This window comes from Pocillopora verrucosa, chromosome 3 (assembly GCF_036669915.1).
Source record: "Pocillopora verrucosa isolate sample1 chromosome 3, ASM3666991v2, whole genome shotgun sequence".
Classification (NCBI taxonomy): domain Eukaryota; kingdom Metazoa; phylum Cnidaria; class Anthozoa; order Scleractinia; family Pocilloporidae; genus Pocillopora; species Pocillopora verrucosa.
The window spans coordinates 19,153,316-19,176,459 of NC_089314.1; the positions used below are offsets into that span (position 1 = coordinate 19,153,316).

General features: G+C 38.6%; 2 protein-coding genes across 3 annotated transcripts; one reads left to right on the forward strand and one right to left on the reverse strand.

The window, feature by feature from the left end:
- Positions 1-143: 143 nt before the first annotated feature.
- Positions 144-6,661, forward strand: LOC131794365 (uncharacterized). The gene is made up of 4 exons (XM_059111894.2): positions 144-297; positions 480-603; positions 1,289-1,333; positions 3,965-6,661. The coding sequence occupies exons 1-4, from the start codon at positions 212-214 to the stop codon at positions 4,952-4,954; spliced, it is 1,245 nt and encodes a 414-aa protein (XP_058967877.1). The 5' UTR covers positions 144-211; the 3' UTR covers positions 4,955-6,661.
- Positions 6,662-9,025: 2,364 nt separating this feature from the next.
- LOC131794301 (uncharacterized) lies at positions 9,026-21,922 on the reverse strand. Of its 2 annotated transcripts, none has more exons than XM_059111808.2 (4): positions 21,837-21,922; positions 14,147-14,512; positions 10,423-11,220; positions 9,026-10,066 (listed from the first exon to the last, which is right to left on the reverse strand). In XM_059111808.2, exons 2-4 carry the CDS (start codon positions 14,243-14,245, stop codon positions 9,878-9,880), a joined length of 1,086 nt encoding a protein of 361 aa, XP_058967791.2. In that variant the 5' UTR covers positions 14,246-14,512; positions 21,837-21,922; the 3' UTR covers positions 9,026-9,877. The 2 variants fall into 2 exon arrangements, with proteins under 2 accessions (XP_058967791.2, XP_058967790.2); XM_059111807.2 differs by lacking the exon at positions 21,837-21,922 and adding an exon at positions 18,387-18,492.
- Between the last annotated feature and the right edge of the window lie 1,222 nt (positions 21,923-23,144).

The following is a 23,144-nucleotide window of genomic DNA, read 5'->3' on the forward strand; positions in this document are numbered from 1 at the left end:
ATTTCCGGTGTTTATGGAGCTGTTAATTATTTACACAAATAAAAGATTGTACAGCATGTCATTTTGCGAACCGCACTCCTTCAGTTATCATTAATTGAGTGATGGGGCCTTGTCATTTCTATCGGCCAATCAGTGGGCTACTTGTAATGTAGGCCTTGCGATCCAGAGTTTCTCATTCACTTGTTATGAGGTATGCTGTACAGTAGTTAACATGCAAGTCTCGCTAGTACAGGGAATCGCCGTGCTATGTGTCGCCTTTTATTGGTGGGATTTTTCACTGGCATCCAAACGCCAAGGGTAAGTTATACAAAAGACATCTGATGCCTAGAGGCCCGTGTAACCCTCTACAAGCTCGTGTGGCCAGCTTTAACATTCCCGTGCCGGAGTGATGTACTTTTGATGAGGTTCTAAATCATTATCGGGTAATTCGTTTCTAATTTTACTGACCTCACATAATGTATCTGCTCGTATCTTCCCAGGCAAAACAGAGAAGCAAGGTTAACGCTTAAACCAAAACACGGAGGCCAACTTATGCTATCTTCGGGCAGGATCAAGCTCGGGGAAGTGTTTTTGTCGGGAATCAACGGCCTGCGAGGAGAGAGGGTAGGTAACAGTGAGGCGCATTATGCATAGCTGTTGTCGTGCACTCTCCAGCTTATCCAGCAATTATATTCGAGTTGTTATTTACATTGTATGCGTGGAATTCATTTAGTTCCTTAATCGTCATATTACCTCACTCGTTCAAGAGTTCTGTGATATGATTTGTAAGCGGATATCAACAAATAGCAAAGTATAGCTCAGTGGCCCTCCTTCAACAAATGTATTGACTTTGACCTTACCACTATAAAGCGGAAAAACCGCAACAAGAGCTACATTGTGAAAGGAAATGCCTAGTGGAAAGCTGAAAAAACGTTGTGGTTAGATTGGGAAATTTTCCCAAAAGCTGGCAAGGTTTAAGGCGGAGATTGCACTCAAAGCTTTGATGGCACCGATTCTAGAAGGCCCTGAGGGAAGCGGACTTCATTGAAGTTGGCAAAAAAATTCTTTTCATCCCCTTCCGTCATCATCTTAGGATCGCTTATTATAATTTTAAGAACAGAATTTTCTGTTTCCTGTCCGCGGGATGTGCTACATGATGACAGTTGATTAAACTCATGCTGCGAAGGTAACTTGCAAGTGTAACGCAGTCGGAGATTTTTGCTCTCCGCCAAATCACTCGTATATCACAACGACCTCAAAAAAAAATAGGAGTAACCTTGGATCTTTTCTTTTTTTTATCTTTTTCCAGGGCGAAAAGGGAGCGAAAGGCGAGAAAGGCAGCCAGGGCGAAAAGGTAGAATTTAATTCCATCCGCACATACTTCATTATTTATCATGTACAGATTTAATTATCATTAGGTTTGAAGTTCTGGCTTTATATCAAGCTGGTAATTTTATTCACTTAAACGGAACATGGAAAATAGCTTAAAATAATTTGCACCCTGCTTAAAATAAGCTTTTGTCGGGATGTGAAGAGAGTACAACCATATCACTTTCAGCGGTTTATCAGTGAGATATAATCTTTCTAAGCGCGCGACCCCCGCCTGAAAAGGAGTGCGAGTTGACCTTTCTCGGAATTCTACTAACTGTCCCATCTGTCGACGAACGAAGCTGTGGACGAAAAATTTCAGAGTGTGTTGGTGATCTTCTTAAAAGTGATCAAACGACGCTCGTCTTCTTTATAGTTAGTTTGTCCATCTTTGAGCAAAGGTACTGACTGTTAAAAATATATCATAGTCGTATCTGTGTCCGCTCCCTTGTTTCCCAATGCATTCCGCCTGACATATTTTTCCACAGTTTACTGATAACAGCGTTTGAAAAATGATTTTTAAGATAGTTCAGTATTATCCGCCTGTTACAAGCACTTAAGATAGTACTGCACTAATTATAGATCAGGCTTCGGTTAAGCAACTCACCGACGGCCAAAACTTCGTCCATCACTATTTGTTCGTAGAATGGAATCGCAAAGAATTTCCTTCCAAAGGAAATCTTAAATTACAGCCCACACTGGGGATTCAAAAGTCATGTAACAATAGGCAGTTTAGCTCTTTCCTGTAGGGTAATACAAACGCCTCCAAAGGTTAAGAAGCTCTTAGAGGTTACATCTTTCATTACTCTAATGAAGTGAGCGAAAATACATCATTTCAGTTACCAAACGAAAGTTTGCATGATATATCCCCCACTGAGATCCGAATTTAAATTAGCGTGAGAAACCGAGTAAAGGAAGGAAGATGTTTAAGTTTCCTGGCCTTAATGAAGAGGACTGGCAATACAGTTCAACCTTACTACTCGTGCAGCTTTTGCTGCTACGCCTTTCTGGGTAGTTAGTAAGCTCTTTCCTGAACATGAAAGCCTATCGTTAACCTGGTAGAGCTTTCATAGCAGAGCACTCGCCGAGAAGGATTTAATTACTTAGATTTGCTGAACAAACTACACATCCGGATTAGATTCACCTATAGCGAGGCTCTTTTGAGTGTAAAGTTCAAGTATAGGGATGTGTTGAATCAGTTTCCTCGATACATCTATGGATGGGGAGGTTTGGTCGGTTTTGTGAATCTTACTAAAGGGTCTTTGTTGATACTTTATGACGTTAGTTTTCTTGAAATTGATAAATTAGGCCTGAAATCGATAACTTTTCCTTTAGAATATAAATCATCAACGAGCTTCTTCTCCATTAAAACTTAATGAGTACATATTGGTCTTGATATCATCGTGTGTAGAAAAGTTGAAAGACATAGAAAGTTTAGAGTTTAGAGTGCCTGAAGCAAATGTCAAACTCGACTTGACAATGAACGCACTAAGTAATTTCCCTACATATTTACAAATGGATTCGAGCTTGTTAAAAAAAAGGTGCGCGGGCTTGGAGACTAATAAGGCACTAAAGAGAAAGGGGGAAGGATTTCGTGGGCAGCACGATGTGGGAGGTCACCAAAGATCCTTCAGTAAGCTTACCTCCAGTGATCAATAAGAAAAATATAAAAATTAATTTCAGTCACTGATCACAATTTCCCATTTCTCACAATGTTTATAAAAACTCTTTGTCTTCGTGGAACAAAATTCTTACTAAGCATTAGAATGAATATTCAAAATTTTCTGAAAGGCCATCCACTGTATTTTTTGTGGATGTGGAGAACTCCAAAGAAAAGCCAAAGAGCTGTAAAATCTGGGTTCTTAAAAGGTGAATTAACAGTTTAGTGAGAGCTCAAAAAATCGTTGATTTGGCAAGGGAAGGTAATCGAAGACCAATCCCGCAACAATCCTAAGAATAACACAGATTAAAGAGTAAATCTGAGATTAGAGTGGCTTCAAAAATGAACAATGGATCGGACTTAAATAGCTTACACCTGTGCCAAAAACGACCTAGTGTGATTGAAGCACTAATGAATGGTTTTAAAATTGCATACGCATACATTTACGGTTCTTAAAAGATTGTAATCCTTCCCCTGGCGTCACAGGGGACAATGACTAGGGGCTTATTTAAAAGTATATATTTCACTCACATTACACTAAGTGAATGACAGCTTCATTGAATTATATGTAACTTCTAAAGAGACTACTACATTAAAAGTGTTTCTTAAGTCTTCCTCCCGCAAACAATTCGTATGAAATCCTTTCCAGTATTTGCTTGGCATTAGTCTGGGTTATAAACATTTAATTTTTCATTAAAAAAGTATAATTCCTGACGTGCCTACTACAAACGTTTCCCCTTTTTTTACTCTCCATAATTCTATGTTTGTTGAAGCTTTGAACCTAGGATTTTCTTTGGTGGTGAAAAATGGGTCCCACAATATTTCTGCGATATTGTGATATCAAGTCTCTCCCAATTTATAAAGACTTGTGTGTATTCTTCGGTGGCAACGTAAAAAGCACTCATCTGAAGAAAGACTTATCTAAATGCTTAACGTTTTGTAATCATTATCTTTCAGGGTGATAAAGGAGACAGCTGCTCCAGTAGTTGCAAAAACATTTTTACATCGTCTACATCCGAATCTTGCGATGCTCGAACGGAAGGCGAACTGAGGTACGACAAAAAATCTTCCCATCTCTTCCTCTGCAGCCGGAAACAATGGCAACAACTGCAGACTGTCCTGCGGGGAGAGATTAGCAACTCACCACCAAGAAAGTCCTGTCTCGATATATTGTTCAAAGGTGAGGGTCAGGGTGATGGTATGTACTGGATCAACCCAGCTGGTACAGAACCTGAGCGGAACGCATTTCGTGCGTATTGTGACATGACAACTTCAGGAGGAGGTTGGACCCTTGTTGCCAAGGTCACCCATGATTACAGCTGGGTTTGTCCTGATAGAGATGGTGGTATGTGCCGAGGATCAAAGACGAACCCATTGAATGCCAACCTGTTCCATGATATCCACCAAAGGGACACTGTGGACTTGTCAATCAAAAGTAACGTCGATGCTGGAGTCCATCTGAACGACACGATCATCCGAATGCTTTTCGTTTCTGGTCGTCAATCTGTTCGGTTCACCTTTGTTGGTTCCGGAAATGACTGGACGGCAACAGAAGATGCCTACGCTGCATTCAACCCAAGCAAAAAGAACAGTATGTTTGTGGATCATGAATGGGGTCAGTACACGCTTGACAACGTAGACTACACGTGGAATATCATCAAGCACACTCGCAAGGACAAGACCTTTAGTGGCAAAATTATATGTTGGGGAAACAAGGTGAAGCACTCATACCGCTTCTATGATCATGGCCTGCATGTCGGCTCTCCTGCATCCGCCCATAAGCCCTGCCTGCTCGACAATAATGAAAACGAGGTTATGCTCAAGAGCCACTATGCCACCTTACAAGGCTCTCCACTAAAAGCCCGCTGGGATATGGCTCAGTTTGGGTTCCTTGGGGCACAGTTTGTTCAGGTGCCGAATAAACGCATTGCAATATGGGTACGATGAGTTAGAAAGACTCAGAAGCTGAACATTGCTAATAACTGAGAAATGTTATTATTATTATCATTCACGTCTTTTCAAGACGCCCACACTTACTCAGGTTGGAAAAGATGCGAGTTGAACTGAAAGTGTATAATGCATATCGTAAAATGAGCCAAAAAAAACCCAAAAGCGGGCGCTGTATTTAGTTTACTGACATGATAGTGAGTTTCTCTATTCTTCATACACTTGGGAACCTAACCCTCACGAGTAGAGAAAAATTATTCAACCCCTTAGTGGAAATATGGAGAAAAGACAGTTTTAAGTGATTTTTCATTTAATTTCCAATGATATACATGTAAACTCCTTATATCATTCAACATTACCCTGAAAAAAGAGCGATGCGAATGGCTAATACGTGTGATCGTGATTTAACACCAAATTCTCGACGCCACTTTGCAAAACATGTGTGGAACCTAGAAGGAAGAAGTACAGATCAGTTACAGGGTTAGATTGCTTAATGTTACTTCTGTCGAGGGAGTGCATTTGAGCCATCTCATTAACATCATTTGGAATCTGTCCCAGTGGGTCCTCTTGCTATGAAACTGGAAATGTACAGTTTTTAGTTTGTGATGTTTGACTAACTAAACTTAGGCCGAGAATAAGCCCAAGTGTAAGTTGTGCAAGTTATAAAACGCAGAATATCCGATGAGATTCTGTAAATTTAGCTACAAAGTAAATTACTAAGAGGAATTAGCTTTATTTATTACTCATTAGCATTTGTGGGTGGCTAAGATAGTAAAAATAAGGTGGTCGCCTGTTTGTCGCCACTGGATCCTATTTAGTCTGTTTTGGCAGGCTAAAAAATGTTTAGTCCATGTCGGCATGTGCCCGAGTTATTAAATTTATCTATAGCCTTAGTTTTTTCCAAGTGAATAGAATCTGCCAAGCCATTTAATCCTTGATCGTGTGCCGGCTTTAGCAGATTTTCCCGGCTAAAGTATTGTTATAAGCGCATTCAATCCATCGACACGTTTCTTCTCAGTTTTGATGAATCGAAAGAACCCGACGGAAACTCTAAACCGCTAAATTTGAGGAAATGGCGTGGAAAGCTAAGTAGCCTAAAGCCACAAAGATCCTTTGGAAACATGTTACATTTATTTTAAGTACTCTGTTTTGATCAACATGACACCTTAAATCGTAAGGAATATCATGGCAGCTCGGGTCTCTCAATGAGAAACAGCTTTTTTCAATGTCGCCGTGGACGGTCTTTGACGAAGACTGATAAGGTATCTCGGCGCAGTCATAACATCTTAAACGTCTTGAGGGTATAAAGCATATTAAATCTATTATCTTAACTTTGGTGGTGACCTTCCATATCCCTTGAAGGTAAAACTGTATGACACCAAGCCGTGAACGACTTTGATAAAAAGTAAATTGGCTGTAACGAGGATGAAAATGCCTAAGTTCATAAAGCAACCTATTAGGTTCTGACTGAAGGCTCATTAGGCTTAGGCGAAATTCTAATTTTGATCCGGAGCGGTCTTTTTAAAGCGTGCCGGTTATCAAGGCAATCCATCATATCGCCAGAAAAATGATATATCTCCAATTGTCTTCAATCAGTGCTCAGTGCCGGGTTGTCGCCAATTTTTGGCAAGAGCCTCTGAGCACATGTATATCCAGAATTCAATTACGAAATGTAATTAAAGCTTCGTGAGCGATTGTTTATACAGACACAGGATTAGCTTGGCAAATGAATTATGTCTTTATACAGTTATGCATATCCTTTCCACTGGTCCTCCTTATCGCCGAATGCTGATTCCAATAGGCGCCATACTAGAGAGTATCTAGCCTAAACATCATTCTTTAATGAAAAATTATCGCGTGAAGAGATAATACTTCAATTATAACTCTGTAACCATTATGTAATTAGTATTTTTTGAATAAGGAATGTCGTCTTTAGAAAACATAGGAAGCCGAAACCTAATGAAGGATTAGGTGATTATGTATACATGGTTTTATTTAATAATTTGCAGCAGTAGTCTATGTCTGACAGATCTATTTTTTCATTTTTCTAAGTGAAGTCCAATTAATTATTGCCTTTTGGCGCTGTTTTCAGTGACCTTGGATTTCTTTACAGCCTTTCTTCGACCTCTCATGCAAACCTACTTTCGGTCTAAACCGTTTGTAACTTGTGGAAAAACAAGCAGGTCGTTTCCCTTCTAATTAAAATAGAAAATCTTGTCAAGAAAATCCTTTTACCTTCCAATCAAAATGTTCATAAAAGAAAGTTTCATGTGCTGTGCATGAATCAATGTTGCCCCTTTTGTAAGCCATATGGTGGAAACGGAATGCTCAGCGCGGTGTCACCTGTAATGTACAAGAGTATTTATTTCAGAAAAACCACCAGTTCGCAGGGTTTCTGATCAGCTTCCCAGCTGTTAAGTTATCCTTTGGTATGCAGTTTCGCCTCCTCTGTTTACCGAAAAATTTCCCCTGATAGACTTTCGGCTTGGAGGGGGGTTAAAATAGTACAAGTTGCTGGAACTGGATTTAAAGGAAAAGTAAAAAGCCAACGTTCGCAACTCAAGTGAGCCTTCACTTTCACTTTTCCTTCAATATGTCACCCTGAAATATGGCGGGGAACAACTATTTACGTCTGATGTCATAAATCAGCCAAAGATGAGACAGATAACGAAAATTGTTCTAAACTCAATAAACTTAAGTGGGGTGACGTTTTTTGTTACAGGTAGCACATAGTGAGTATTGTCGGTCTAAGTTTTCCACAATTAGGTGCCAAGAAAATAACGATGTAAGAAATCTTTCTTTTGTTATTGTTGGTTTTAACCTTAAATAAAAAATCGGTGAGACTGGGGAAATTGTCACGAATGCTTATCAACTTCTATTCGAAACATTTGCAATATGCTGTAGGCGTTTCCGATGCAGATCTCATTAATATCAAGGTGGCTCCATTAAGTCGGCTGACTGCAAAACTTGCAAAATATGCTTCATCTGATTTCAGTAAACATTTCTAAAAAAGGTAACCGTAAATCACTAAGGGTGAAATATCATTTGTTTTGATAACCCTATATTCTATCTGTGTGCTAAGGTTGCCAATAACAAAGTAATTAACGGAATATATCATGAAAGCTTTATCTCTTTTCCTCTAACCTAAAAGTGGAGAAGTATCTCTTTTCACATGGTGTTGTCTCTGACAAGCAAATGTCGCCTTTTACAAGTGTTTTAATAAAATAACGATTTCTCCTTTGCACAGAAGAGCCACCTTAAAAGAAATACCATCGAACTCGCGATCCAAGCACATAAGCTTCCTTCAGTTTATCCTCTTTTCTGTAAGAAAAAATAAGTAAAAAAATTCCTACGGAACGTTTGCTTTCATTGTTTTCTATTACCTTTGTTCCTCGGCCTATGCGGCTTAGATAAGAGTTTATCCCTAATTGGGCAACACACACCGTGATAGTTGGTAAGTTCACGATCAGGTTTGTTTTCAAAATACTTTTTATAGTTAAATGAGCTATCGTGAATTGCGAGAATGAGTCCTTCCATTGTGTACCCCGTGAACCAGCTAAGAAGATCAATTCGCCAATTTGTACACCATTTTGCTGACAAAGCATGTAGATCACGTCATCACAGCCTTTCTTCATCTAGAGTCAGGGCCATGTTGTTCAAAGCGGGGTTAAGATAACCCAGGGTTAGTGTAAAATCTGATTTCAGACTAAAAGTTTTAGTAGAAAATTTAGTATAATTCTTTTTTTCTGTAATTTGATGATTGAATGTTCTTAAAAATAATTTTTAAAATTTAACCCTGCCAATCGGCCTTCGAACAACGGGGCTGCACGCAGGCGCTGAACTTTGGACATAAAGCGTCTTGTTATTCAGACCACAGGTGCACACATAGAAACCACAAGAAGGAAAAACTAGATTTACCAAGAAACCATATAGGATATTAGTTTGTGTCCTTTCCTGCTTCCATAACATCCATAGAGCCTTTAAAGTGTGGGCTTTCGCTTTAAGTGCAAGGAACTTTGTAACAGATGTTTCTCTTGCCCAAGACACAGCAGAACTTTTTTTAATGTCCAGAATCGTTTATTTTGTACTGATTCAACCTGTACAGCGAAATCGTTTATTCGCATCTAAGATTGATTGATGCTTTTCTCCAGTCTAAGATCTATTAATTATTAAAATCCATCAATCGGCCAATATCTCTTTCTTTTCGACTGCCTATTTGAGACAATTTCTTGCCCACAAAACTAACCAATTTCTACTTACATCCTTACATCACTTCATGTTCTCCTAACACCTACACTACATCTCTTTGGGCCGATGTATTTTTCATCAAAATCTATATTTAATTATGAGTTAATTAACTGATTAATTCTTGAGAATAATCAGAATATAATTTCCATTCGCTACATCTCTACTTCTGTGAATAAACAATGAAGACAAAAGGGAAACTTATCATGTCATGCTTGATGTCACCTATACATGACATCGAAACTCATTGAATGGTATGCTGAAGATAGTATATAGATCACCATAAGAAATGGCAATTAGGAAAATGAGATTGAGCTGAAGAGTGACAGATTTGCAGAAAGACGCAAACGGACGAATTAACATTATCTGGCCATGTTTCACATGCTTCCCTTTAATTGTCTGGGCCATAATAGTAAGACCTCGGTTATTTACAGAAAAATTAGCGGGCAATCCGTTTTGTACAATACGCATACTGGCAATGAAGCTCCTGTAAACTTTCATAACTTGTTGTATATTTTACAATAGTCTGTGAATGCCAGATAAGCATCTGTCACAAGCGATCTCTCTTTTCAGTTTATAATGGTCGGGTGTAAAGCTATCTAACGGAACCACCATTGTTACTTGGAAAATGTGATCTTGCACTGGCTCATGTTCGGCGTTAGTGAGAGCTTCCACATCTCAATCAGAAATAAGCTGACATTTGCCAACCCTAAATTCATTTGTTTTATCAAACTGTAAGCTCAGCTTCTTCACTACTTCTTTGGGCAGTTTAAGCTTTCTCTCCAGTCTCCTGAGTCGCATGGGACGTCTCCTACTGATGCAGGTGAAACCTTGTAGGCATGGGCAGGAAAAGGCGAATGATACGTCCTGGAGGGAAACAAACGTCAAGAAAAGATCTGACAATTAAAAATTCCCAGAAATCTAAGAGGCACAGAGCTATTTGGAGAAAAAAGGTGCCAGACCAAACTTTCTGTTCAGTTTTCGATTTCCAAGCGGTTGAAACTTGTTGATTTCAACTCAAAAAGAAAAGGATAGCCTCTTCCTGCGGCAGATTGGTAGGACATCATTTCACAGAAAAGGACCAAAAATGAATAAAACGTATTGTAAAATGCATTTGAAATATTTAGGCAAGATGATAAATAGAATGGCCATATAAGTCAAGCGTAGAATCGTTTTCCTGAAAACGCCAAAAAGGAATTAATGACGCCAATCTCTGGACTTACCTCTGCAACACAAAGCTCTCCAGGCAAGCGGTAGCCCACGCATAACCCTAAATCCTTTAAGCAACACCTTCCCTTTCCGCAATCTGCAGCATGACTGCAATTTGAAGAGAATGGACTTGGGTCCTCAGGAACATCCTTTAAAGCTCGGGCAATGCATACCCCGAGGGCAGACTTCAAGTTATTGTTTGGTCCAAAGCCTCTGGATTTATCTCGACTCCGCATTCCGATGAGAAAATGACAGAACTCGGTCATTTTGCAATCTGCATGGGAATTACAGGCATATGCACTTTTTCGAGGAAGGGAGGTTATGGCAGTTGTAGGTAGTGGCAGGCATAATCTGGTCAAGTTATGGCAGAAATCTCCCTGGTTTTCACAGTCTGAGTCACTTTTGCAACCAGCACGTGGTGGAGAAGCCGTTGTTTCGAAGAATATTGTGAGGTTTGGTAGGCACAAGTTGAAGAAGTCGTGGCAATATTGGCCATCAGGGCACTCAGTACTGTTTTTGCACTTGGGTACCCTTATCTGGGGTGCAGTCGTGACTGTCGCAGGAATATGAGGATTATCCACACATCCAAAAAGGGCGTGACAAGACTGACTTTTGCCGCAGTCTTTGTCACTTTTGCAAGGGATGGTTGGCTTTTTTTCCACCTTCAGTTTCATTCTGCTTTTCTCTTGAGGCATAACAAAGCAAACATTTAAAAATGTGTGGCATATCTTGCCTTTTTGACAATCTCGGTCTTCTCTGCATTTTGGGGTCTTCTTTTTCGTCGAACCGGGTTCCGTGATATCATTTCTTGCCTGTGAAAAGGTACAATAGTAACACTGTTCAGGCAATGATTTGACAACATTCTACAGGCTTTCATACCGTTGATTTGATCGAAGGGACTTGAAGCCTACCCTCACTTGTTTCTCGTGCTACGGTTTCGTCAAAAGCCAGGTGGAAAGTTAAGTTAAGAGTTGAAATTATTCGTTGAACAAAACTTCAAGAGGGTACCACATATCAGACACTCAGTTCCACCTACCACTGACTAACGAACTGTTTTTAAAAACTACTTGGAAGATAGGGTCCCCTGTTTTATCGACATAACTCGCGAGACGCATTCAACTCTCCTGGATGGGATGCTTATCCATAGCATGCTACTTTGACTTGTATATTTCGTTTGTTATCCCTTACAATTCCCTGACATTCATCTGTATTCCTTGATGGAGGGAGACGACGTGAGATAAAGTGTCTGGTACCAGAATGCATAAAGAGTCAAGTGCGCCACCCTTTTGGAAAGCTCCACCAAAAATTATGACATATTCTTTTGGTTTTCGTTTTGTAAACTAGCCATGACTTCCATTATCGATTTTGAGTAAACATTCTTTGAGTTTCATTACAAATAGTAACCCTTTCGGGTTTCACTGAATGATTTTGGTTCCTTTGGGCGAATTACACCATCATTGTAACAGGATGGATAATCATGTGTTCCTGGTACCGAAATGAGAACGCCACAATTTTAGAAGGAACATCTGAAAAAGGCTGCCAATCAACTTCCACAATAAAATGTTGTGGAAAAAGACGACTGACTGAAATAAAAAACGAAAATATCGGGTAGCATGGAGCTTTTACAACTTTAACCATTTAAAGATTTTGTGAATTATCTCAGAGTCAAAATAGAAGGTTCCGACCAGAAAAAAAGTGCCGCAAACTAAGAAGGTGCAAAAATTTTCGACCAAAGGCTCAGTAAATAACTCCGGAACAGTAATCGAATCGAAGGGAAACCATTTCGTTGAACTCTATTTTTTGTCGGCCCTTTTGCGGGGTTAGAAATAGCGCTATAGGATTTAGTTGGATTACTGATTAGAACTCGCTTTTTTCGACCGTCATGAAACGACTGTCATTTTAGTTGAAGTTTCCTTGCCCTTGGATACATTTCAACGACAGTGCATTTTCATAAAGCTCTTTAAAAAATGTCCTTTTCCACCCGACTCCTCTACGCGGTAATGACAATTGATTAAAGTGCACAGCGACCGCCGTTTTATTTCCTTATTTCCAGTCAGTTGTTCTCATCTCCTGAAGACTCGTGCCATTTTCAATTTCCCTTGAAGATCCGAGTCATCGAGAGTCAACGGTACCTGTCATTTTTTCTTTCGCAAAGTTAATGCTCGCTTCCGACCTTTAGTATAATCATTTTGAGTTAACAGGATAGTTCATATCTTTGAAGACCATTTGTAACAGCACTAGATGTTTCCCTAAAGATGAACTAAAACATGAAACAATTGCAAAAATAAAATTAAGGAGGTAACAACAATTTGCCTGATTTCCATTTAACTTTTCTTTAAATTAAAAAATCTATATAAAAAAAAACAAGTGTCTAAGTCATAAACAACTAACGATTTGAAAATATTTTAAATTTGTCCGAATTTCTCCTTATTTGTTCAATCATCCCCCACCCCACCCCCCACCCCCCATCCACATACACACAAAGAAAAAAAACAGCACCAGTGACGATTTTATAAGGGTTGTGGTGAGTACAGTCGTCGAAATTCTTCGATAGAGTTTTGTTTTGTCTTCTTTGACCACAAAGAAAAATTGAACTCTCCAGACGGTAAACCAATGGGCGCATCGATTGATTTAACGATTTTGGAGGTATGAGAAGCATGTCAAGTACGCTAGCGGAGTCCATTGACGCGTGATACTGTACGAAAATCGATTCAACCGTAATGGAAAGCTTTGAAGGATCAGATAAGATACATGAAAAATTAATTTCGAACTATGATTAGAGATAATTGTCTCTATCTTATAAATTTTGATGTATTGCATTCTCCCCAAAGAAAACTGACTACTAGATAGAAATTGATACCATGACATTGAAGCAAAAAGTAGTACGTGTATTAAAGAATCTTGAAGCACTGATTTTCGTCGCTCGACAATCATGATCCAAAATAGACAGCCAGGAAGCTTATGGCACTTCAGGTTGATGAACAGTAGACAATCTTAAGGGCCACTTGGAAATTGCATAAAAGCCTGATAAAAGGGTTGTCGAGTGTTGCACCAAAATAGCTCACCGCGCCCGCCAACATAATGTCTCAAGAGAATATTCTTTGTTCTACTGTGTAAACATTTATAACAAACCGACAGGCTAATTTTTGTGACTAATGATTCGGTTCTTTATGGCTTTACACACGGACACGCACGAGGAGAAGTCATTGAGCTCGCTCGCAAGTAATTAAACACTTTTGTGGTTTATCCGGCTAACATTCGGTTTTATTACCAATGATACAGTTATGTGTCGAATTTTTTGAAAGAGCGGAAGACGCAAGGTAATAAACGTAACTTTTCCTCTTTCCCTAATTATTGATACATTCAACCAAAATTAGAAGAAACCGTCAAAATACTGGTTCCTTTATTTAAGATGGTCTTCATGAGCTATGCTCTCTCGTCTCAATGGCCTCACACGAAGCACGCATTTTATGGAAAGCTCGTTGCAAAACGAATTGAAATGACATTAGCTAGTTGTGACATACCCATGATTACGCCATGTGAAAGTCTTTCGCAAGAGGGAGAAAATGCAGTAACAATATGTCATTCCAACAACAAGAAACTGCGTTTGTTCAGCCCATGAGGTCATTTCCATAACGAATTTGTGCGCAGTAGATGTGCAAACTGCAAAGCTGAGTAAAACGAAACACGAATAGGAGAGAAAAATTAGCCAAGAAACAACGAAGTCTATCTCCTTACCTCTGAGCTGTTTATATCCCTGTCACTTTCCGCTAAAGCTGCCAAAGTGGAAGAGATTGTCAACAGAGCGAGAGCTGTGAGACAAGTCGTAGAAGTCATCTTAAGACTATTTACAAACGCTCTTGAGAATACTTGAGACGAGTGGTTCCTTATGATTTACGATGGAACAAAGTTAATCCGTGTAGATGTCTTGAAGTTCGTTCTGCCCTTCAGTGTCGTGGAAACGAGGCGTGTTCGGCAATCTGACCTGGTTCCAACGATAGTTTCATTCCCTGACACTTCGCCGACGAGATGCGGAGACTTGACAATGATTTTAATTGATGATCAGAGAGATTTGTTGCCCACTGTACTTTGATCTCCCCGGCCCTAATCAAACATATGATTAAGAAGAATGACATCTCCTTTTTTAAGTGTGTTGTTTGCTTAACTACTTCCAAGCTCAGTTAATTAAAACTACTTTTCTGAAAGTCTACAGTGATTCGCTAATCATGTTTACCTTACAAAGAAATTGCTTGATGGCCGAGAAGATTCAAAGCGTCAAAACTTGAAAAAAAAACTATTTTTATCAAGCAGAATCACATCAAGTTTTTAGCTCAATCAAGCGCTGACAGGACTACTGGTTTCATTTTATTGGAGATAAAAGATTTCAAAAGATTTCGACATCTCTCTTTCTCAATTTGAAATGTAAACTGCCATCTGTTGGATTGACCCCACACTTGATGACTTTAGCAAAGAAGTGCAAAAACTTATGATCGCCGATCGGTAAATTATCCGGTGAGGTGATAATGGACACGTTTTAGTTTATTTCAAGATGATGAAATTTTTATTTGGGTTTGTTAGTCCATAAGTAGTTTTTCCGACGGCGGGATCCGACCGGGTGCACGTCTTCAAGGCGTAGGAAAGGCGTTTTCACAGTATATCCGCCGAGTTATTGGGGTTGCGTGCACAGTGGCATGTTGTGCCCCCATAATATTCTGTTCTATAGCAATTTCATCGCATCCGTGAATGAAGGTTTAAGGCCACAATGCCAATATTACGCTTTAAAATGCTTTATGGATAAAATTTTAGAGTGAGAGTTAAGGACAAAATTCCGTATATAACGGATGCGTGCTTACGAGGGTGTGTTGCTTTGGCACGAGGGAGTGCGAACGGCGCCATAACTGCCGCGTCAAATAACGACTGATTTTCTCTGAAGCCCTCAAATACGTTCGCCTAATGGGAGCCAAATTTACGATTAAGAGTCATACATCTCTCGATGTATATCCAAACATCACTAAGGTCATCACTTCCTAACATGTATTACCCCGCACTTCTCGTTGCCACAATTTCACAACTGCTGTAACGGCCAGGAAATTCCGACCATAAGACAGTTCGGAATCTGCTAAAATGCCGAAGATCTAAGAAACCAAAGAGGTGATAATTACACCAAAAGCCGCTTTCAAGGATGGTTAATCGTTGAAAAAGGGAAACGCCTCTCACGAAATTAAAAACTTCAATCTTGAACTTAAAATTTTTCAGCTAACTTTTTCGAGATGCAGGAATATGATGACAAACGATCTAGTTAAACCTGTTACTTTTGTCTGCCACTGGGATCAATGGGTGGTCTTTCATTTAGGATAAAATTGATGTCTTGCTCCTCAGTACTCAACACGATTGGAAGGCAAATACTGCCGTCCTGTAGGTCGATTAACTTGTAGCTTTGCCGAGTACATAGAGTACTAAGGTTTTTTTTTTAAAGTGACACTAAGTGGAGCTAATGAGGAGAGGAAAGTAAATAAACGGAAAAAGGCCCGGAGAGCCCTCGGCTTTACCGCTCGATGAACTTCAAGACAAAAAGGCGTTGCTTCGACAAAATTGCACACTTGTTATTTCTCCTGCATGTAATCGAAGCTCTCAACATCTCTGCTTTGTATGTAACTTTAGAGACACGAGAAGCTAATATCAATTAAGCATTGAGAAAAGATGACCGGAAAATAGACCAATTAAAATTGATAATACCTTACTGTCTCGTTAACGAAATTTTCACCACCGAACAACTTTTTCATCAAAGGAATGTGTTGAGGTTCTAATATTGGTAAACGTTGACGACTTAGTGTGCCGCCGGCGAAACCACAGCAACTGAAACTTACTATAAACTTCTGAAAGCGATATTTAGTGTTTCAAATGAGTCGCACCATTGACAGAAATTCAGTATCATCTTAAGTGGATTTTGTCAGGGTAAAATAATATCCATTGAACAATATATTATTTATATTCACATGTCTCTACATACCCTAAAGAAAATTTTCAAGGAAACTTTTCGCCGTCAGTGATTGAGACATTTGTTTACGTTACTCGTTCTTTCAAGCAACTACTCGGCGAAATGAAATATATATGCATTTTCCATAATTTTGAAAAGTCCTTTAATAAACTACTCCTAAACTGTGAGTGTGACGAAAGCTTCAGAGAACCTTTTCCATTGCAAAATAATCGTTATCATTCGGCGTCTAGCGTTGTATTGGAATTTGCGGTCAACCAGTTTCCCATAATAACCGCTATATGGCTAAAATAAACGTTATAGTTCATGTTATTTTTCAGGTTATTTTGATTCGCTTCCACCTTGGATCAATCTGTTTTGATTGTAGAGGATAATTGTTCCAATTCAGATGTTACAAAAGTTAATGAATGAATTGAAACATTTCTTCTTTAGTGATTGTTAGAGTTATCTTCACACTCAAACGGGTTGACCTGGGCTGAAATGAATTAACCTCAAAATATTCTGAGCTACAGTCGGGTTATTTTCGACTAAGGTAAGAGAATCTGCTCCTCTGTATCGATTTTCGACGAACACACGATCAACAATTTTCACAGAATCCAAAGTTGTCAAGTTCTCAGTAGTATTAGCCCACTTCTTTAGTGTATCTTGAGGTGAGCCTCTCGTATAAATATCCATTTAGGAAAAGGTCAATTAGTCCTTATGTTCCGGCCTTTAGCATTTGTATCGTGAGTTATTTTCCTACATTAGGAATCTAGATAATTCATTTTTCGTGTCCATGATTCTAGATTCATGCAGTCTTATAAATCTATAAATAATGTGTTTATTCATTTATCAGTTGTATTGTTCGTGTCGCGAATTCTTATCATTTTCTTTTGCATCATTATTCTGCATTGATATTCAGATCGGAAAAGCGCCATAAACTAACATCGCTGTTCGTTTGATATATCTTACCGCCTGTATGTATACAAACACCCTCCTCTTTTTAAGGAGAATGTCTGAGAGGGATAGATCGGCTCTGTATTCACTTTTGACATACACCGACGTTATTTTCGGAACAACGGCACTCGTGGAACCTAGATTAATCAGACAGTTCATTGAGCAGTGCAGTCATTAAAACGCTCGTCATAAACTCCCTTGCAATATTTAATTTAAATAACGCACAAAAAAACAAGAAGTGAAAACGCCTCAGACTATATCGGCGCAATACTAAATTGTTCCACCTTTTATGTTTACAAACTGAAAAAATTGTAAAGGCCAATCGAGATCCAAAGAAGAATTTTGTAGTGAGTTATTCACACTCGTGTCATTGTAACACTTCAAATTGACAACCGCGTTAAACCCATTTTCTTATGCTTTCCCCATTTTAACTTTCTCGCGCATTTAAGTAAAAATGTTCGTGGTAATTTTATTATTTTTGTATAATTTTAAAAAGAAAAAAGCTTAGTAGCTCTTACGCTCTTAACGCAACGAAGCCTAAAAACCCTGTCACTAAAAATATAAAAAATATAATAGTCCGACTTCGGTGAGACAATGACGACGAAAATCCAGTCGATCAACAAACATAATCTTTCCGGAACAAAGATGGGAAAAATTTGCTTTCGTTCTTACCTTTGTTTTGTTCTACGTCGGTGAAAGACTTAAGTTGTACCTGTGTCATGAACCGAAGGACAAAGGTAGTATACAATTGAACTGAACAGATGAAAACATTGCAAAGGAGAATTGCTCTAATTCTGTAAAACGTCCGGCAAATATTGTTGTTAAATTACCTGACATCCGGCTTCTGTAAGTGATTTCTTATCGGCAAAAATTTTGCTTTCCTGAACGTTGCTAACTCGATGTGAGCGTGCTTTAAAAAGAATTGGCATTTACAGTATATAAAAAACACGTTTTTAACCTCTAGACGGCGTTTGTTTTCGCAAAATAAGTTAGGAATACCGAATTTAGATGATGATTTTACTACTTAAAAGTGAAGCACACACTTACCTGGTCAGAAGGGATCTCCTCTCTATTGCCCAACACTTTAAAATGTGAACTTTATCCTAAACGACGAGGAATAATACTGTCTGTCTACTGAATATGCTGCTTAAAATGTCTGACGTAAAAGCGTCACGTGACAGAAAGCGCGGGAAACCTAGACGCGTAAGGCAATTTGTGAAGAAAGAGGCTGTTACGTTCATAACTTACTCAGTCATAACCTCGACTGTAACTGGATACGACGGGTATGATATTGGCATAGAAGTGTAGCAGATATTGACCATCTCGCGCTTTAATCATGAAATCTCTGATTCTGATAATTCTCGCTACCATTCATGATATGCGGAGAACAATACCGTTGGATACAACAAAGCAATATTAGACACATGAACAAATGATACATGTTAGATGTTCTTCACTTAATTTAGATAAGAATACAATTATTTACCAGCTCTCCATTTGTGCACAATATTCAACTAATAGATATGACATTATACGGGAAGACAGACAATCACCAATCACTCATGTGATCATTACAAATGAATCATTACCCTGATTCGTGATGATTTTTCAATTGTTCAAATGTTTGTAATTATTTAGGGATTACGTGATGTTTGATACTTGCGGCAATGTTAAGTAATTGTGGTTATGTTTGAATGCCACAGTCTGTAAATTTGTGTTTCGGTCGTCATGGAAATTAAGATTTTTCATGGAGACTATTTTTCCTAAGCTGTGGTAACGCACCGGAAATGCCCATCGTAAATTGCCGCTACTTTTCGTCGGGTGACTATTTTTAATAAAGTATTGTATGGGTATAACACTGAAGTTCTCCACGATCTGGAGGGAACTTTTTTCCAGAAGAATCGCGTAAAAGCAGTTTTTCACGTGCTAACCTGGGACTTCAATCAATTCTGTGAGATATTTTTGTTCTGGCTTGAATCATACCAGCTAGCTAAGTGTGGCCCACGCATTGCTAATCAGTGGAGTGTTCTAGAACAAATAAACTGACTCGCCCTCTGGGTCTAGTTCTGTCTGGAATAAACCAATTTGGTATAAATCCACTAGCGTTCTATCACAATTACTGCAATCCGATTGGCTTAACTACTCACTATTTATATTTAACAAAAAGATTACGTTTTAGCAGCACCTCGTGTGCCACCTTCTCGTTCTTACCGCACTGACGTCATTGATCTATGACTGAGCACTGAGGGGGACGTTTACATATTTTCTATTTTTCTTATATGATAATGAAGCAAAATTGTGGATGATGATGTCATACACATGCGTCTGTCCTCCACTGAGTCATATAGAAGAATGAATCAAAATGCGTAAATATTTCAGCTAATTGAATAATCTGTAATAGACATGTACAATGAGTAACGTATGTAGCCTAACAGTATGCGATTGTAAACAACCTGAAATAGAAACACGATCCCATTGACTAAAAGACTGGTCGACATGCAGATTTATACGAAAACAATCGGATTATTCGCTCTGACACGCTCTCGATCGATGTCTGCATGATAATTGATTTGTATGTCGTCTTCATCAACAATCACTGACTCTGTAGAAACCTCAAACTCATAATCTCACCGTTAACTTAAACCATAATAAATAGTATTTTAAAAAGTGTCACACATAATCCATACAATCCAACTGGAATGATTTAGATGTTAGTCACTAGCTTTTTAAACATTAGATCGAATAGGGCAAGTTTTCCCTCAAAAGTATTTAATGAACGTTTTATAGCACTGACTCATGGCCATTCATGATGACTCATGTTTTTTTTTTGTTTGTTTTGCTTTTTTTCTTTTTCTCGCAAATTGTCTTCCTTGCTTTGTGAATAGCGTGGTTCAATCCCAATCTCTTTAGTCTATTTTGAAATTCATCATGACATTTTTACATCATAGTTATTCGTCCTTTTTTTTCATCTTCTTAATTCATTCCTTCTCTCTTTATTTAGATCGAGCTTGAAATAGTAACTACGTCTAAAATTTTCGTCAAAGTCACTCAGGCGGTTTATATTTTGCGGACCACGCCTCTCTCTATCCTAAGAGAAACATTTCCGAAAACGTCACCCAGGTTGTTTTAAGTACATTTCACAAACAGCATTTACCTTCTGACAGACCTTCCACTTTCTCTGTTACCTAACTAATTTGCAGCTTAGCACAAGAATTAAGTTCAATCCTGCTAGTATTTTACCAAGTCCATAACAACCGCCCAGACAATAGAATTACCTACTCTGTTTACCGCTTAAGTACTCAGATGGTACATCAGATCAATACAGACAGACAAGACAAAAACAAACAAGAAATTAACGTTCTTATTGTTTTTCATGACCTTTCACTCACTTCTTAAAAAAGTTATATCCATGACTCAATCAGAATCAGGAACGAGAGTAACGCTACAATTTTCTTTATTTGTCAGTTAGCCTGAAAGTGCTGAGTATAATCAGTATTGGCTCTGAATCTCTAACGCGCCATCTTATATCATTAGAGGCGTTATGCCTTCTGATCCCTTTGTTGGAATGAAAACTTATTCGAATTTTATTGCTTTCTTTCCAAGCATAACTATTGCTGTTGCGATTAAAACTTGAAGCAGAACTTCCGCCGGGTATCGATTTTTTTTTTTTGTATGCCCTTCCAAAAACTAATGCGTTCCGTTTTGCGACCATTTTAACCCAAGGGCTAAAATTTTCTCGTGGGCCGATAACTCACCTTGTTACAGCACTAACGCCGTGTTTCCCCATACAACTACGAAAGACTTACGCCTTGCTCCTGTCTACAGAACCTGACCTTCCCTAATCTTACGAACGCCGTGATTCCTTTCGTTGATAAAGAACGTCATTTGGGTTTTGTCTTACCTCTTGCCCTTAGATTCTAACAGCTAACATGCGTACACTATAAATCCATATTAACACCTGACTTGACTTCACTTGGTTTCGGGCTTTTAAGTGTTTTCATCGATAATATATTTATAGTTTTATGTACCAATTGGGCATTTTTTTTTTACAATCCAATATTACTGATTTCGACATGACTCGAGATTCAAAAGGATTTTCATGAAAGAACAGCCACTGCAAGGTTATATAATGCTCACGGGGAGATTTCATTTTCGTGGCAGTGTTAAAAAGCGCCCTAACCAAAAGCTAATTTTAGATTCAAGCGTTTCTATTTTGAGCTAAATTTAGGTCACATATTGCTGCAAATAGTATTTGAAATGTTAGACGATCCACTCTGTATTAACTTGTTGCTACTTAAATCCATATTGGTTTGATATTTGAGAGTTCAACTTAACCCTGTGACCACCACGGAGGGTAGCAAAGCAGGCGCCCTGATCCCGTTTTCATCACTCAAATTTTAGAAAAATACACGCGTCACATGTACTTTAAACAGTTTTTCACGCGTCACGAATTTAAAAGGGAAAACATCAGATCTCACCTTGCCTTTCAGATCTCACCTTGCCTTTCTGTAAAATCATCGTTTCAGCTGTTAATGTTGGACTTCACAAGCGTCACATATAAAGTCTTTGCCTTCCTCACATGCACGCGAAATCTAACCTTCTCTCACCGAGCACTTTTTAAAGAACCCTAAAGTTTGACCATTTCCGGTAAGTGACTGCCTCCCGGAACTCGTCACCATCGTACGTGACTCCAACCATTTTTATTGTTCCAAAAATTATTCTTAAGACTCTAAGTACTTTTGTTTGTTATTTAACCCCGGCACGAAGGTAGCAGAACAATGGTACCCCACACTCATGAAAGATAAATTCAATTTAAAATTTTCTGTCCAATTAACTAAAACATCCATCCAAAAAAAAAAAACCTCTCAATTGTTCTACTCTCTTACCTACTCAGTCTTATGAGGGTTTTAATTGTTTTCATTTTATTTATAGGCCTCCGCATTGGTTAAGTCTCGATTAAGAATATATGTTATTAAGTATTCAATATTTTAGATTGTGATGCTTGAAATGTAGAAAATCGAATGTCGCTTCAAGAAAGGCTGGAGCTCCCAAATGTTTCTCATGTGCATTTTTTTCTTGGACGATCAAGCGCAAAATTTCATTGCTAGAGTCCTTGAAAGCGCGTCGAATGTATCTACTGCAAAATCAAACAGTTGCCTCAAAAAAGCATTTGAGAAAACTCGACTAATTCGATATTTTGACCTGAATAAGGTCTTTCGCACGAATTATTAAACCATGGTAATTATGATATCTTATCTTTGCCGATCATTTTCAACTACGTGTCGTTAACTCGTTAGTCGTGGAAGGTAAAAAAAAAAAAAGCACCGGCACAAACCTGGTGACAACAGAGGGTAGGAAAAGGATAAAGTATGAAGTATGGCTAATGCCAATGTCCCCTAACTTACTCTTGACGATACAAAAGGCTGTTGTGTCGAGTGACAACTCCAAGACACTTTTTCCCTTTATTTTCGCATTCAGTCTCTAACCTCTTTCTCAGGGTTTATATTTTTATTACCAACTAAGGCAAGCTGGAACGACAGAGAGAGACTTTGGTTAGGTCTGGTTACGCGTCTGTCTGATTTTGACAGATTTTAAATGAGGGAGGGGTGGAAAAGTGTGCACTTAAATTACCCACTTTGTTCTTGAGTGGGTGAGAGAAATATTGCGCATTAAAACAAAAGCACGCGGATTTGATATCAGGAAAACGGTTCGAAATAAAAAGAAAACCAAGAGGAAATCCTCCAGGGACACCGTGAAAAGGTGTTTTGGGGAAATTTACAGGGAAACTACGATCCCACATTATAT

What these genes read in the sequence shown, in the direction of transcription:
- LOC131794365 (XM_059111894.2), top strand. Translation starts at nt 212, where the DNA reads ATGCAAGTCTCGCTAGTACAGGGAATCGCCGTGCTATGTGTCGCCTTT. An exon ending in ACGGCCTGCGAGGAGAGAGG is followed by an intron (nt 604 to 1,288) that starts GTAGGTAACAGT and finishes ATCTTTTTCCAG; the next exon opens with GGCGAAAAGGGAGCGAAAGG. An exon ending in AAGGCAGCCAGGGCGAAAAG is followed by an intron (nt 1,334 to 3,964) that starts GTAGAATTTAAT and finishes ATTATCTTTCAG; the next exon opens with GGTGATAAAGGAGACAGCTG.
- LOC131794301 (XM_059111808.2), bottom strand. Translation starts at nt 14,245, where the DNA reads ATGACTTCTACGACTTGTCTCACAGCTCTCGCTCTGTTGACAATCTCT. An exon ending in GGGATATAAACAGCTCAGAG is followed by an intron (nt 11,221 to 14,146) that starts GTAAGGAGATAG and finishes ACCTTTTCACAG; the next exon opens with GCAAGAAATGATATCACGGA. An exon ending in GAGAGCTTTGTGTTGCAGAG is followed by an intron (nt 10,067 to 10,422) that starts GTAAGTCCAGAG and finishes GTTTCCCTCCAG; the next exon opens with GACGTATCATTCGCCTTTTC.